The sequence below is a fragment of the Motacilla alba genome, chromosome 1A, assembly GCF_015832195.1.
Source record: "Motacilla alba alba isolate MOTALB_02 chromosome 1A, Motacilla_alba_V1.0_pri, whole genome shotgun sequence".
In the NCBI taxonomy this organism is placed as follows: Eukaryota; Metazoa; Chordata; class Aves; order Passeriformes; family Motacillidae; genus Motacilla; species Motacilla alba.
Window position 1 is genome coordinate 51803221 of NC_052031.1, and position 14137 is coordinate 51817357.

Genomic DNA, 14137 nt, shown 5'->3' on the forward strand with positions numbered 1-14137 from the left:
GTGTCATGAACAAGGCAGGGGACGACTTTGTAATTTATGAAGTCAAATTTGCCCTGAGGAATTGTTTCTGTCTCTGCCACCAGTTCATGGTGTTCATAAAACAATGATACTGCAAGTGGCTGCTAAGTACTTTTCCCCACATTTCCTGAATTTCCAACTTGCAGACTCCTGCATTACAGAAATGTTAAGCTTATACCTGTTGTATATGTAGCTGTCCTCTGAAACTTGGAGAGCAAAAAAGGTGATTATTTGTTGAAAAACTGTATCAGACCCTTCTCAGCTGTGCACCCGAAAATGATATTTTCTGTAAGTGTTAAGGACTCCACAACTTCTTGCTTGACTGCAAAAGAGGGACTGATAGTACCACTTTTCCTTTCAAAAACTTTTAAAAAGACATCACTGATCCCTGTGCTGTGTTAAGATGGATAGTAATGAACATCATAGGCCAGTGAGGGAATAAATAAGTCTTTCTTTCATAACAGGATATGTATGTGTGGTCACAAACAGAATTATGAGCTGAAACAACCTGCTAAATAGCTGTGATCACCTATGTGTGTCCTATGCACGCAGTGATGCTGATATTCTTTGGAAATAAAGTGTTGATCATGCAGGATCCTATCAGCAGACACAAGGGAATGACAGCAAAGATTGAACAGAAGACCATCATTCTCACATTTCCAAACTTTTAAGTGTTTGACTTCAGTGGATGCTTGACACTGGCTGGACAACAAGTACCCATCAAACCTGTGGTATCATTTTCCCTCTTCAGCTTCACAGGGAGAGAAAATATAATGAAGAGCTCATGGGTCAAGCCAAGAACAGAAAGAGGTCAGTCACCAATTACTGTCACAGGCAAAACAGACTCAACTCAGGAAAATTAATTTTATTTATTACCAATCAAATGAGAGTAGGATAATGAGAAAGAAAACTCAATCTAAAAAGCCCACTTTATTTTCCCTCTTCTTCCCAAATTAAATTTACTCCTGATTTTCTCTCCCTTTTTCCTTGTAATGGTGCAGGAAAACAGGGAATGGGGGGTTGTGGTCAGTTCATCACATGTGGTCTCTTTGCTCCTCACACTCTTCCCCTATTTCAATGTGTAGTCCCTCCCATGGGAGATAGCCCTCCACAAAGTTCTTCCAAGAGAGTCCTTCCCATAGGCTGCAGGTGTTCATAAATTGCTGCAGCCTATGGGTCCCTCCCATGGGGTGCAGTCCTTCAGGAATACACTGCTCCAGGGTGACACCCCAACCCAGGTCACAAATCCACCAGAAAGCATGCTCCAGGGTGGGCTTCCCCACAGGGTTACAGCCTCCCTTCGGCATCCACTTGCTCTGGCATGTGGTCCTCCACATGGACTTGTGGACCTCCGTGGACTGCAGTGGCACATCCACCTCACCACGGTCTTCCCACGTCTGCAGGGAAATCTTAGCTCTGGTACCTAGAGCACCTCCCTTCTGCACTGACCTTGGTACCTGCAAAGTTGTTCCTGTCCTGTATTCTCACTCCTCTCCTCTCTGGCTACAATTACTTCTATGTAGTAACTTCTTACCCCTCCTTTGTGGTCAGCCCATAGGCAACCACTGTTTGTGATGGGCTCACCCTTGGCCAGCAGCAGGTCTGTGTTGGAGTCATTTGGCATTGGCTCTCTAGGACATGAGGAAAGCTTCCAGGAGCTTCACGCAAAGGCTGTCCCTGGAGCCCCTCTGCTGCCAAAACTGGCCAAGCAAAGTCAGTGCACTTGGAAAGTCTGGTGCTCTGTGGGTGAAGGTTTTTTTTTTGTATGATATGTTTAATTTCTGAATCCACTGCTTGTTGAGGGATATTTTGTTCAAGGAAAGGACACTGAGAAAGTGATTTCCCTGTATATGAACAGTAGGAAATAACGTGATTCTTTAGGTAAGGCTGACCTTCAGTGGAATTGAATGGTTCAGGTTTGGGTTCAATAAACCATGTTAATGTGTTCTTAAGTACCCTTAACAGCACTGGAATTGAACACAAATTCAGTACTCAAAGAATGTGCTGAAGTTCTTAAGTGCGCTTAGTATTGACTAAGTCCAAGCCTGATGGTTGATTGGCATCTGCAGTGCAAACAGCCTCTCCTAACTAAATAACAGATAACTTAACACATGTGTTGTCCATGCCAAATCCTGAGAAGGACTTAATAGTGATGGGGAGAAGTTCTTCTGTCAGAGCTAGGAAACTTGTTCAGACTATATGTAAGGACTTGGTTGTTACTTCTTGTGCTGTCCCTGTCAAGTGAACTTCAGCCTTCAGTGCACTTACTGTGACATCTTTCAGTGTTACAAGTTTCTGCCCCTGACACATAAAAAGCATGAGCTTTTAATTGTCTCATATCATGTTAAGATGGAGAAGTTCTGTACTCACAGACCTGAAGTAAATTGCTTGGACTATGTTTCGTTGTTCAAACAAGGTTTTCTACTTCCAGCTGAGATCACTCTGCAGCGTTTCACAAAAAGTTGCTGGAGAAGAAAAAATGGTAAGTGTGAGAATAGACACTTGGGGATGCCTTAGCACCTACTCATGGAGGCACATATCTAAATTACCAAAATGTCAGCAGAAAGAGCTTCATTCATAGCTGCCCAGGTAGCCAGGAGCTACCAGAGCTGCCAGCTGAGCAGAAGTGCGTGGAGCACTAAGGTGTTGGGTGATTAAAGCTGAGCTAGACCTCCAGAATAGAAGGGATAATTTGTCTGCTTACACCAGGCTTTTATATCTCTGTAGTCCTGACTGCAGTCTTATTTTTCTTTTCCCTTAGGGTCCGTGGAGTTCTCCACAATGGTCTTGATGTGGAAAAAATAATTGTGCAATGAATTTGAAATGATTTTGAGCCCTTATCAGGGGGAGAGTAATGAGCCTGGTTGCCTGCTATCCCATTTCTTTCTGCAAAATACTGGCTTCTGGTTAAAATTCTTACGCTGCTAGTCTTCAGAGTGGGCAGAGATAGTGTGAATTTTCAAAGGTTGACAAATGTGAAATGGAGGCATATCTTGTATCTGTAGTCAGACTGAAACACTGTCTCTGAGCAGCATAACTTCCTCTTACCTAAGAAGCAGCCTAGAGTTCGCTGCCATTAGTTAGTTCATTTTAAAGGCATTGCATGCTATTAGGCAGGGGATGAGTAATGTCTGAAACATATAGAAACCTCTAGACTTTGTAAACATGCCACAACACAAGTAGTTTGTGATTTCTAGCAAACAAAATGTAAAAAGTTTTTTAAAACCCTCCCAAAACATGCTCCATAATTTTATGGGCCTCAGTTCCTAATACAATTGTAAGCATTTTAGTTCAGATCAAGGTTGTCTGGAAAACTTGGGATGCCTGTTTCTGCACTTTTCTTCTCTGAATCAGAGAAAATTTTACTTTCATACACTCTGCTTCTTTCTCCCTTACCTAGTTAACACTTGTATAAATGTTCTTTTTTCTCTGTGGCTCTTTCCTCAGCAAGTTTCAATACCACTGGGTCCTTTTCAGGACTGTCACCTCTCCCAAGTCAGGTAACAACAAAACAAGGAACTTGGCTCTAATGCCTATCCTTTAAGTTCTGTATATAAGAAAGAAAATGCCACTGGTTCAGTCCTTCTCCTTTCAAATGAATTATGCTGGATTGCTTTCTGATTGCTTTATTTTGTCCAGTGTCCTAAGCATTTTGCTTAACTAAGTATTCATGAAATCTGTTACCTTAAATTCAAGAGATTTCATATCACTTCATATCAGAAACATTAAATAATCCATAGAATTCATAACTTACATATTGTCAGGTTTTCTGAATTGTTGGACCTAGTGTGATGATAAGTCATTGACTACTTTCAACCATGACATAATTATTCAGCTTTGTGTTTGGGTTTTGTTTTGTGGACAGTGGAATTTTGCAGGTCTTTGTAGATACAGTTGGATTAGCACAAGTCTGAAGTAAAAGGCTTGACACCGAAAAAAAAATTAAAGTTGAAAACTAAAACTGCCAAAGTTCAAAAAGAGAGCAATAACCCCAAATGAAGAATAAAAAATAATAGCTTTATTATTATTTATTGCACCATTCAAAAGTGCACTACTTGCTTCAGAGCACAGTAATGTTCCTTGTAGTGCTTCCTGGGACATCTTCAGTCCTAAAGTCACACAGAGACCTCGTTATGTGTTATGTTATTATATTTTGATTTAGATTAGATAAAAAGTGCCTAGACACCAGCCCAGAGCATTCTGCCAGTTACTATAAGCTATAAAATTCAAGTGCAGTGCAATCTGTTTAACTCTTCTATCAAGCAACACACACAATCAAACATCAGTGGTCCCTAACATTAATCCACTTACTCCTTCAGAGGTGAGATGAAACACACAGAACTAAATCAAATAGTATCTTGCCACCACCCTTGCCAGCCTCAGATGTGCAAAAATTATGAGTTAAGCAATCTCTGAATTTATTAAAAATATTACTTTATTTCTGAGTATTAAGATCAAACTCTGTTCACTTTGGGGTTTATAATTTTATTTCACATGGGTCCTGGAATTGTCACATTATCATTTGCAGCAGAGAGCTGGGATGTGCAAATATGCCAAGTACATGATACACCTGAGAATAGTGAGCAGTATTAGTAACAAAACATGACTTATCCAGTTGTATGAACTCTGAAGAGATCATTCCAGAAAATATCTTGGACTTAGCAACTTGTGATAAAATATAGATAACTTCTGTAGTAAATCAGTGCATTTCAACTAATTGTACATTTCGGATGAAGAGCCTAGCTAGTTGTTTAATTCCTGAGAGGATTTCCTTACTACTTTTACATATCAGCAGAAATACTTGCTACTGAGAGAACAGTAGTGGAGTAACTGGCACTTAAAGCAAAGGCTGCCGAAACACTGGACTGGTCTCATTAGCTGCTGCAACTTCAGTCTGAGGCAGTGAGGTGATACTTTCTTTCAGTCCCTTTCTCAGACTATGCTGTTTCTTCTAAATTCTGTGTAGAAACAGTTGAACTTTTCTGATCAGTATATCTACAATTGTTCAGATGTACAAAATGTTATCCTTTTCTAAAATATAAAAACTTTTAAAGTTTTAATTTTGGAAAAGCAGCATTTATGATCTATTGATTTATGTCCATAGAATAGGTAAATACATGTTTAATTTTTTTCCATATTTTGAAATTTTGATTAATGTTGTTCTGAGATTCACTTTTATATCTTGCTACCTTTTCTGGTAATTATTTAAAGCTAGCAGAATTCAGTGACAAAGACAGGAAACGATGAGTTAACATCTGCATTGGCTGGATATTCACCAAGTGAGGAGTTAAGATAGCCAGTGAAGTCCTTGGCTAGATTTGCAGTGTAGTTGTGTATCTGATGATAACACAGGTTGGTTGTTCTGTGGGTGAGAAAAGGTGCTGTTTTTCTTTTTATCTGAGAGTGTCTACACAATACGCTCTTGCTGTCCAGTAATGGGGATGCAATAGAATCACAACCAAATGAGTCTTAGCTTCCTTAGCTTGCGTATCAGCAGCTGAGAAATAACACAGCTTCAGTTCCAGGCCCTCCAAGCTTGGTGGAGAAAGATAACTCAGTATTCTATTCTATTGCATGTCTAATTGTAGCATGGCTTTGTCCTTTATGTTGACATTTCTCTGTTGCTGCACCCATTATCTTCAGGCTTATCAAATATCTCATTAAATTTTTAATAACTATTTGCTGGAGCATTCAAGTTTCAAGATGTCAGTGGACAAACTCCAGAATTTGTCTTGAGATGTTTTTCAGTCTCAGATTTATCCATAACCTTTGCTAATGGTAAATTAATAAAGTAAATTTTTTTGTAGAAGATAGCCTGCAAGAAATGCAAGATATTCTATTAAAATGATAAAAATCAAGATAATGATTTATATACATAACAGGAAGTGTCTATACCTGTATAATTCAACAATGTGAATTAGAATTGAGGATTTGATTTCCAAACCAGTTTTTTTCATTAAGTCAGTTTAGAGGACTGCTCATCATTAATGTAAATATGAAACAATGAAAATGAACAGGTCTTTATGGCAGGGAGATAGTTTTGAGTCAGTAGGTGAAAAATGTAGTTGTTGGGGAGAACTTCTAAACAATAACTGCATGGTTTCCATTTTATATGCCACTCAGGCTGTTACTTGTTTGATAAAACCAACGAGACTCTCTGCGTGGGAAAAATCATTAAATAGCAAACATGTCCCTGTACTTGGCACTGATGAGGTCACACCTGGAATCCTGCTTTCAGTTCTGGATATTAAGGTGCTGGAGCATATCCAGAGAAGGACTGTGTAGCTGGGGAAGGGTCTGGAGCACAAGTCCCGTGAGGAGAAACTGAGGGAACTGGAGGGGTTTACCCTGGAGAAATGGACGCTCAGAGGAGACCTTATTGCTCTCTAAAACTGCCTTAAACAAGAGTGTAGCCAGGTGAGGGTTGTCCCCTTCATACAGGCAACAAGTGACAGGATGAGCTGAAATGACTTCAAGATGTGCCACAGGAGATTTTGTTGAAAATTAGGGAAAAAATGATCTAATGGCAAAGGTGGTCAGGTATTGGAATAGGCTGTTCAGGCAAACAGTAAAATCACGACCCCTGGAAGTGTGAATAAACATGGATGTAGATATGGACGTGGTTTAATGGTGAACATGTTGGTGCTGGATTAACAGTTGGACTCAATGACCTTAGAGGTTTTTTCAGCCTTACAGTTCTATAATTCTGTGATTGAATGCATGCAAGTAGAAAGGTACATCAGAGAAATACTTTAGTATAAGATATTCACATATCATCACTGCAAAGGAATTTCTTGCTAATTATGACACTGTGAATAACTCTCACTGTCTTTTTGCTTTGCTTCAATTTGATTTTCATTGAACATTTTTGAGATGCTTTAGTTGAAGGTGTTGAATTGAACCTTGTTACTTTTTTTTAAAATTCCACTGAGTCTTTTTAAGTCAAAATGCTTTCCAAAATTTGACCCACATATGTATTGAACATTTCTGTCCTGAACCTCTTATTTTTCAACAAGCACATAATACTATGTTGCTGAATAAAACCCATCTGTTCCACACATGTGAATCAGCTGGGGCTACTGTTTGGCACAAAATCGTTGCCAAAATGCTGTCATTTGACTGTGGAGGAAGTGGGAATAGAAAAATTATTTCATCCAGCATACATTTCCAAAATATATTTAACTGTATATTAATTGTCTTTGAATTAAATCCTAAAGTTCTTGACTGTCTTCCCAGACTAGAGACTGGCAGGCAGCCCTGTGAGAACAAAGAAACACATGCTTATCTTTTGGTGTGGTTTGAAAATTAGTAGGACCTGTAGCTTGCAGAATTCAGCATTTGTCCAAGTTTACCGTGCACTTAAGCATGGCTTGGGAGTGCCGAGTCTGCATAAAACATGGCTGTATTTGAAGCACATCTCTGCCTCACAACACCAACATTAAAGGAAGATGCAGCTGGTGTGTTCTGACAGAAGTGCTCTGTTTCCTTATGGTGCAGATGGGAAGCCGGTGTCATTGTCCCCACTGGAGTCGCAGCCCCACAGCCCTCGGTACACGGCGTCGAGCCAGCGGGAGCGCGAGAGCCTGGAGGTGCGCGTGCGGGAGGTGGAGGAGGAGAACCGCGTGCTGCGCAAGCAGCTCAGCCTGGCGCAGAGCCGGGGCCCCGCGCACCACCGTGGCAACCACTCCAAAACCTACTCCATGGAAGAGGGCACGGGCGACAGTGAGAGCCTGCGGGCTGGCATTGTGGCGGGGAACAGCTCCGAGTGCGGCCAGCAGCCCGTGGTGGAGAAGTGTGAGGTAAATACACCAAAGGAATGTACCAGAAACAAAGCTTGGTAGATGTGGTCCTTTAAGGACACTGCAGATCCCCCTTTCCTTCCTCTGAAACTTTTTCCTCCAAAACCAGCCTCTTAAAGGTCTGCTGCATGCAACTTTTCAGATAATTTTTTATTATTCTTTTTAAAAAAACCTTTAACACATTTGTCATCGGAATATCTTCTGAGTTAATATTTCATCACAGCTTTTTGTCTTTTTCATTCTTGTGTCCCCAAACCTGATAAAAAAATCAAAGCCTTGTCTCTAGCTGACTTCAATACAGCTCTGCAGATAAAGACCTGTGGCGAACTGACCCCGTGTATTTTAAATAATAATGACTCCAGAGTGCTTAGAAAAGCCTTATTTCTTTGTTTCTGTGCCTATATTGAAACAGTTCAGGGTTCATAATTAATTAAATCGTGGCTTACAGAACCAGCCTGTGCTTTTGACTCATTTTGAGGAGTGTATCTGGATGTTGTTTTGGGAGCAGGTGCTTTGTTTGAGCCGTGCACTAGCAGTGTGCTTGGCTGCAGGGAACAGGCGATCTGCTTCTGAGACTGTTTTGGTGTGGTTGGTTTGGTTTGGTTTTCCCCATTTTATGTCAGTACTTCTGTGGATGTCATCCAGATACTTAGTTGTGAGATGTCTAAATGATGACAGGTCCAAATATGAATAGATCCAAAACAGAAAGTCTCACTTAGAGGCCTTGTGCCAATCTCAGCTGATAAAGTTATCAAAAATAACTTCCTCCATTTATTTCTACGAAGAGGGTAATACCATATCACCTTTTATCTTGCTTGCTGCCACTTGGAAGATAAAATTTGAAAGAAAATTAGTGCAAGAGGAAAAAGAAATCCTAACTATCTCTTTATATAAATTCTATTCAATGGGAAAATATCAAATGCAGTTGATATCAAAACATTCAAAATATCAAATACAGTTTGAAAATGAACTGCTGCTTTCCAGTTGGATATCTTTGTCCATCAATGTAGGAAAAAAAAAAAAAAAGCAACATTATTGTAAGGAGAGGGAAAAGGAGGTTTTTGTTTTTCATTTTCCCTCCTCAAGATCATGAGAGCCTGATTTTCCTCAGTGTGAGATTTTTGGCATTTCTTTTAATCAGGCCATCAATCAGCAAACCTCACTTTTCCCTTATTATATTAAGGAGTGATGAGCTGAATCTCAGTACTTGGTTGTTCAATGTACCAACCAATCGAGGACACAAAAATAGTAGCTTAAAGTAGGGATAGTTTAAGTGGCCTTACAGTTTATAATGTGTTTTGCCAATGAGTTTACTTGCTCAGTGGGGTTTAGCACTCTGCTGGAGGCAATGCTTGTATAAAATGTGAAATCTCACATTATTTGCCATCCCCCTATTTCACTACATGCTATTTTGATCTCAAAATAACTTCTTACTCTTCTCTTAAGGAATTCAATCAGTAACTCAGTTACAACAATGGAAGTTAAAATGAAACTTCCCTATTACCAGATTTGCCAAGGGTCTCATCATTTATCCTGTTAGTGTAGATTCTCATCCTGTGTTTGTGTGAGGGGCATCTTGATGCCTTTCATTCTCTGGTTCTTTTCTGTGTTTCAGATGTGTAAATGGTTTTTAGCTTCTGACCCTGCAATATATCACAGCAAGAGTTGACAAATTGGGTAGTGAGAAACAAGGGTTCTTAAGAAGAAGACTCTTGCTCTGGTGGAGACTAAGAGTGCCAGAAATGGGTTGTTCATTTCATTGAGTCTGTTCTTAGAGATTTACTGGCGATAACATTTCACAGTCTAATTTGGGATGGTCTTTAATGGTGATTAAAACATTTGAAAATGCGGTTACAATGAATGAACATTAAATCTCAGATAAAGCATCATCTATGTGATGTTAATTGTGATCTGTATCAAATAGCTGTGGGTTTGTTGCATTCCAGCCACAGCTTCCTACTCTTGCATCACAGGAGAGCTCTTCTAATACTTTAAAATGGACCAGCATTATACTGCAACAAAAAAAAAAATCAGACATCAAGACAAGGAGCTTCTCCCTTGAGGGAGCAGATGCCCATCATGCCTTCCCAGTAGTAGACCGTTTGAACACAAACTTTGGAAATACAAGTAAGCTTAGTCCTTACACACATGTCTGTACTAACAGCAGGCTTCAGAAAGAGAGCAAAATGGCAGTAAAAGTTAACAGAATTGTATGCCTTTTTCTTACAGTGTTATCCCAATATTTTTCCAGCTTGTGCCTCCCTAAACTGAGCATTTACTTGAATTAAGTGTTTATTTATAAATATTTTTGAAAGAGATTATATATTAGGAAATTGATAAGTAGCAGTATAGCATTTAGTGGCTTAGCAAGATACTTAACATTTGAGGCATTTCTAGAGGCATATTTGTATTGTTCCTGTTCTCAACAGTGTTGTTCAGTAGGGCTAAGTGTGTAGTGCTCCACAGCCATCAAGAACAGATCCTCACCAACATCAGCAGTGTAACACATGTAAAGCAGATGTTATCTACCACTGGGAAAAAAAAAAAAAACTGGAAACAAACACAAGTATTTTGTAACACACTTGTAATATCTCTTAATCACATTCAACAATTATTTATGAAGGATTAAATATCTACAATGGAAAGCCTACAGGAAAATTACTGACTTATGAAATGTCTTACCAAAGATTCTTTTTAACTATAAGGACTAATACAGGTTTTTAAAACTCATTATTTCATCAGTCCAAAAAGTAGCCCAAGGAGGAAAAATTGTTATGTATGCTCATCTAGGCACTCTATGTTCCTCATCAGTGTGGATCTGGGGCCCAGTTCTTCATGTGGTTTTGGATATTTTCTTCAAATTAATATTATTCCAGAGCATGAAAATTTAGAAACAGGTTTTTCATTGTGTCTAGTGGCTGAAGTAAGAGTTTTGAGCTACGTTAGCATGCACCTTGGTATGACTCAAACTCCCTTTTCTAAAGAAGCTTAGCTTCCTTAAGTGCCTTGAAGCACTTACACCTGAGTGCTTCCTAAACTATTTACAATTAAAAATAGTTCAGTTGATGTCCCTGATCCTCAGCCTGTAGGGAGAATGTTGTGATGAACTTCCACATTGTTTTGATTACCTCTTCATATCTCTGTGTATAAACGGAGGAATTCATTGACTCTGTATTGTCAGGCATATCGTCATTTCATTTGTTGCTGCAGTGAGTTACATTATCTAAAAGCATCTCCAGTGAACGACCTGAGTCCAAATTCCTGCAGCAAGTGATGAACACATCCATCACTCACTTTGAAGAGAGAATTTTAGGAAGATGGACGCTTTGAATGCTCAGTTTGGTCCTGCAGCAACTTCGGAATATCCAGGCCAGAGTGAGACTAGTATTATCTAAAACTGTCAGGGAATGCCAACAGTAAAGGGGCGAGTGTAGCATGCAGAGCCTTGTGTGAGAAGTTTGGTGGGACATGTTGAGCCGAACAGGCTGACGCTTGTAGTGGAAGTAGGAGAATTCTTTGGTCATGTGGCTTTAGTCCTTGGTGTTAGCTGCAGTCATTGGGTCTGGAGGTTGTGTGAATTGCAGTGGCCAGTTCTGGTGGGATGGGGGATACACTCTTCCAGCCATCTGCAGGTGGATAAAAGGAGTTTGGGAGAAGTGTCAATTTTCAAAATCTGAGAGGGGATGCTTACAGTAGTATGCTCAGGAGGGTGCAAGTTCTTTCAAGTGCTTATTCCAGCCATGTCTTGCCAGAATCTGGGTACAGCCAGCTGCTCTCAATCCAAACATGCATTTGGAACAAGAGTGGAGAAAACTGGAAATAATGTTTTTCCCCTTAGGATGCAAACATCTGCAGACAGTTCAGGTTGATCTTCATTTGGCTTATCTGTTCTTCCACTGACTTTGTTTAACAGTTAACCAACGAGAGAGAGGAAAGTTGATCAGGGAAGAGAGAGGAATAGGCTGAGCCTTGAAGCATGCTGCAGGAAAAAACTTGGAAAGAAAAGGTCTTGATTTCTGTTCTCTTTGAGGATTATTGCTCTTTTGTTTAACTGATTGCAGGCAGGAATAGAAGCGATATGTAATATCAAACACCACAGAGAGGCTGAGCAGAAGGTACATGGATGCCTGTGTCTCTGAGCTGGAAGAGAGCATTCAGAAGCGTACTAAGTGCTGCTCTCACTGTGTCCTGGCTGAAGCAGCATCCAAAGCAACAGCAGCTACTAGAAGACAGCAAGGAATGCATGCTTTCAATTCTGAAACAAACTGATTTAGTCAAAGGAGAACAGATGTGGGAAGAACTTGACAGAATAAACTCTGATATGGAGAGCAGTTGTAAGGTAGAGAGAGTGGCTTTGAGGAGAGCTTTTCTGGCAAGTGTAGGTGGTGTAAAACAATGCTGACACTATATGACAGTGACTACTCTGTGGAAACCCCTAAAATGTTTGTTTCCGGTCTAGTGCCTTCAGGTGAAATGTTTAAAGCAAGGGTGAAACTGTTCTCAGTAAATTTGATTTTAATTGGCACTGAAGGGAAGGATCTTAGGTCTTCCACAAGCCTGTGAGGGGGACCAGGTGACAATGAGAGAGGAGGCAGTGCATGTAGGATCAGGAATCAGTGCACCCACAGCAACCCATGCCAATGAGTACAGTACAGACTCCTGCTGTAATAAAAGTCATTAATAAGCAGTCTCTGTTCTCCCCTCTTATCACAAGAGAGAAACACAATCGATTTTTGCCAAGTGTTGAGCATGCTTGGGTCCCATTGATTTTAACATAAAATTAAAGTGCTAATACCTCACAGAGCTGCTGCCAAAATGTACTACAGTATCTTTTCTTTCTCACACCTCTCTGGACCGACAGTTGTCTTATTAATTCAAGTCCTCTTAAAACATCAGATCTTAAATGTGCCTGAGCTTGTAAAGCAGAGCAGGGCTGGAGGCAGCTGTGATTTTCATGTGCATGTTCCATGGTGGCACAGCCACTTGGCACTTGTATGATTCAAATTGTGCCTTGTATCAGGCAATCTTAATGAATGGGGCTGTGGGCTCTTCAGATGTGCCCAACACATGGCACTTCTTGTGTAAATGTGCTTCTGTTACAAGCCAGACTTTGGAAATCTGTGACTATGTGAGGAGACAGAATTCCTCATTTATTCTCAGCATAGTGGGCATTCTGTGGAAAATGAGAGCTGTGTGTGTGAGAAACCAGCTAACCAAGCTTCAAATGGAAGTCAAATGAGGCTTCCCTGCAGTTTCACAGCTGTCCCCAATGGCAGCTTTGTGCTGACAGCATGGTGAACTGTACTTCATTTCTGTGACCACTAAGAAACAGAAGATCACAGAACCTGAAGTCAAAACTTCCTAGGATTAATTTTTTTTTTTTTTTGTCCCTAGGGAGCAGAAATGGCTACTTTTTAAAAGCAGAGCAGAGTAACATGATAGCATTTTTCAGATTAGAATTTACCTCTAAATAATGACTCATAGCGCCTTTTCAGTTTTCCCTTTCCTCCTGAAGAGATGAGGAAACTTCTGCCTCATGTTAAAAGGGAGGTAAAAAGGCACAGAATAAGTGATAATTTACCAGTGTCATGAGGTGGAAAGGATGTGTTTGTGGGGGTTGTGTTTAACTTCACATTAATGCTGCTAGAACAGCCCATGCTGGTAGTCACAAGCAGGGGGGGTGGCCTCTAGCCTGTGTCCCATTGCATCACTGGGATGCATTCAGCCCTGGAAGCTAATAGTCACAGTCACGTTCATCCATGAGAGCTTGCTCACCCTCTCCATAGGGGCTGTGCATAAGACAGAAATAATACAAAATTTGTGAGATCATATCTGCTTCTAATTATCAGACATAATTTTAAACTTTAGTTCAGAGGATTAAAAATGTCTGTATGTTAGCACACTCAGAATTTTGTGTGCTGCTTACTTGGGGAGGGTGTGTATACATACATGCACACGTATGTCTTAGCTAATAAATGCAATTCTATTCAAACATCTGATGTAATGGAGTGATAGTAATGACTTTGGAATGAGGATGGTGCTATAACTCAATTAACATGTTTTTAGCAAACTGCCTCAAGTGGGTTGCAAACAGTGGGTTGCAAAACACCCACTCAAATCCCTAACAATTGCAGCACTAAACAACAGCAGTGTCATGTGTGTGCTCTCCTTAACAAGTGACGAGCACAGGAGAAGGCTTTAATTTTTGTTATTTTTGTTCCTTTTCTCCCACAGACTATCCACGTTGCCATTGTCTGTGCAGGGTACAATGCCAGTCGGGATGTTGTCACACTCGTCAAGTCTGTCTTATTTCACAGGTA

The 14137-nt window shown here is 40.2% G+C and overlaps 1 protein-coding gene across 6 annotated transcripts in view; it reads left to right on the plus strand.

The window, feature by feature from the left end:
* The window catches only part of LARGE1 (LARGE xylosyl- and glucuronyltransferase 1), a 270233-nt gene that overhangs the window by 123546 nt on the left and 132550 nt on the right, over positions 1-14137 (plus strand). For 4 of the 6 annotated variants that reach the window (XM_038153721.1, XM_038153717.1, XM_038153716.1 and 1 more), the window contains 2 exons: positions 7516-7817; positions 14052-14134. In XM_038153721.1, the coding sequence (XP_038009649.1) occupies positions 7516-7817; positions 14052-14134 (385 nt within the window). Of the gene's footprint in view, positions 1-776; positions 829-1936; positions 2501-7515; positions 7818-14051; positions 14135-14137 lie in introns of those variants that run through there. The other 2 variants (XM_038153720.1, XM_038153719.1) reach the window with 2 other exon arrangements.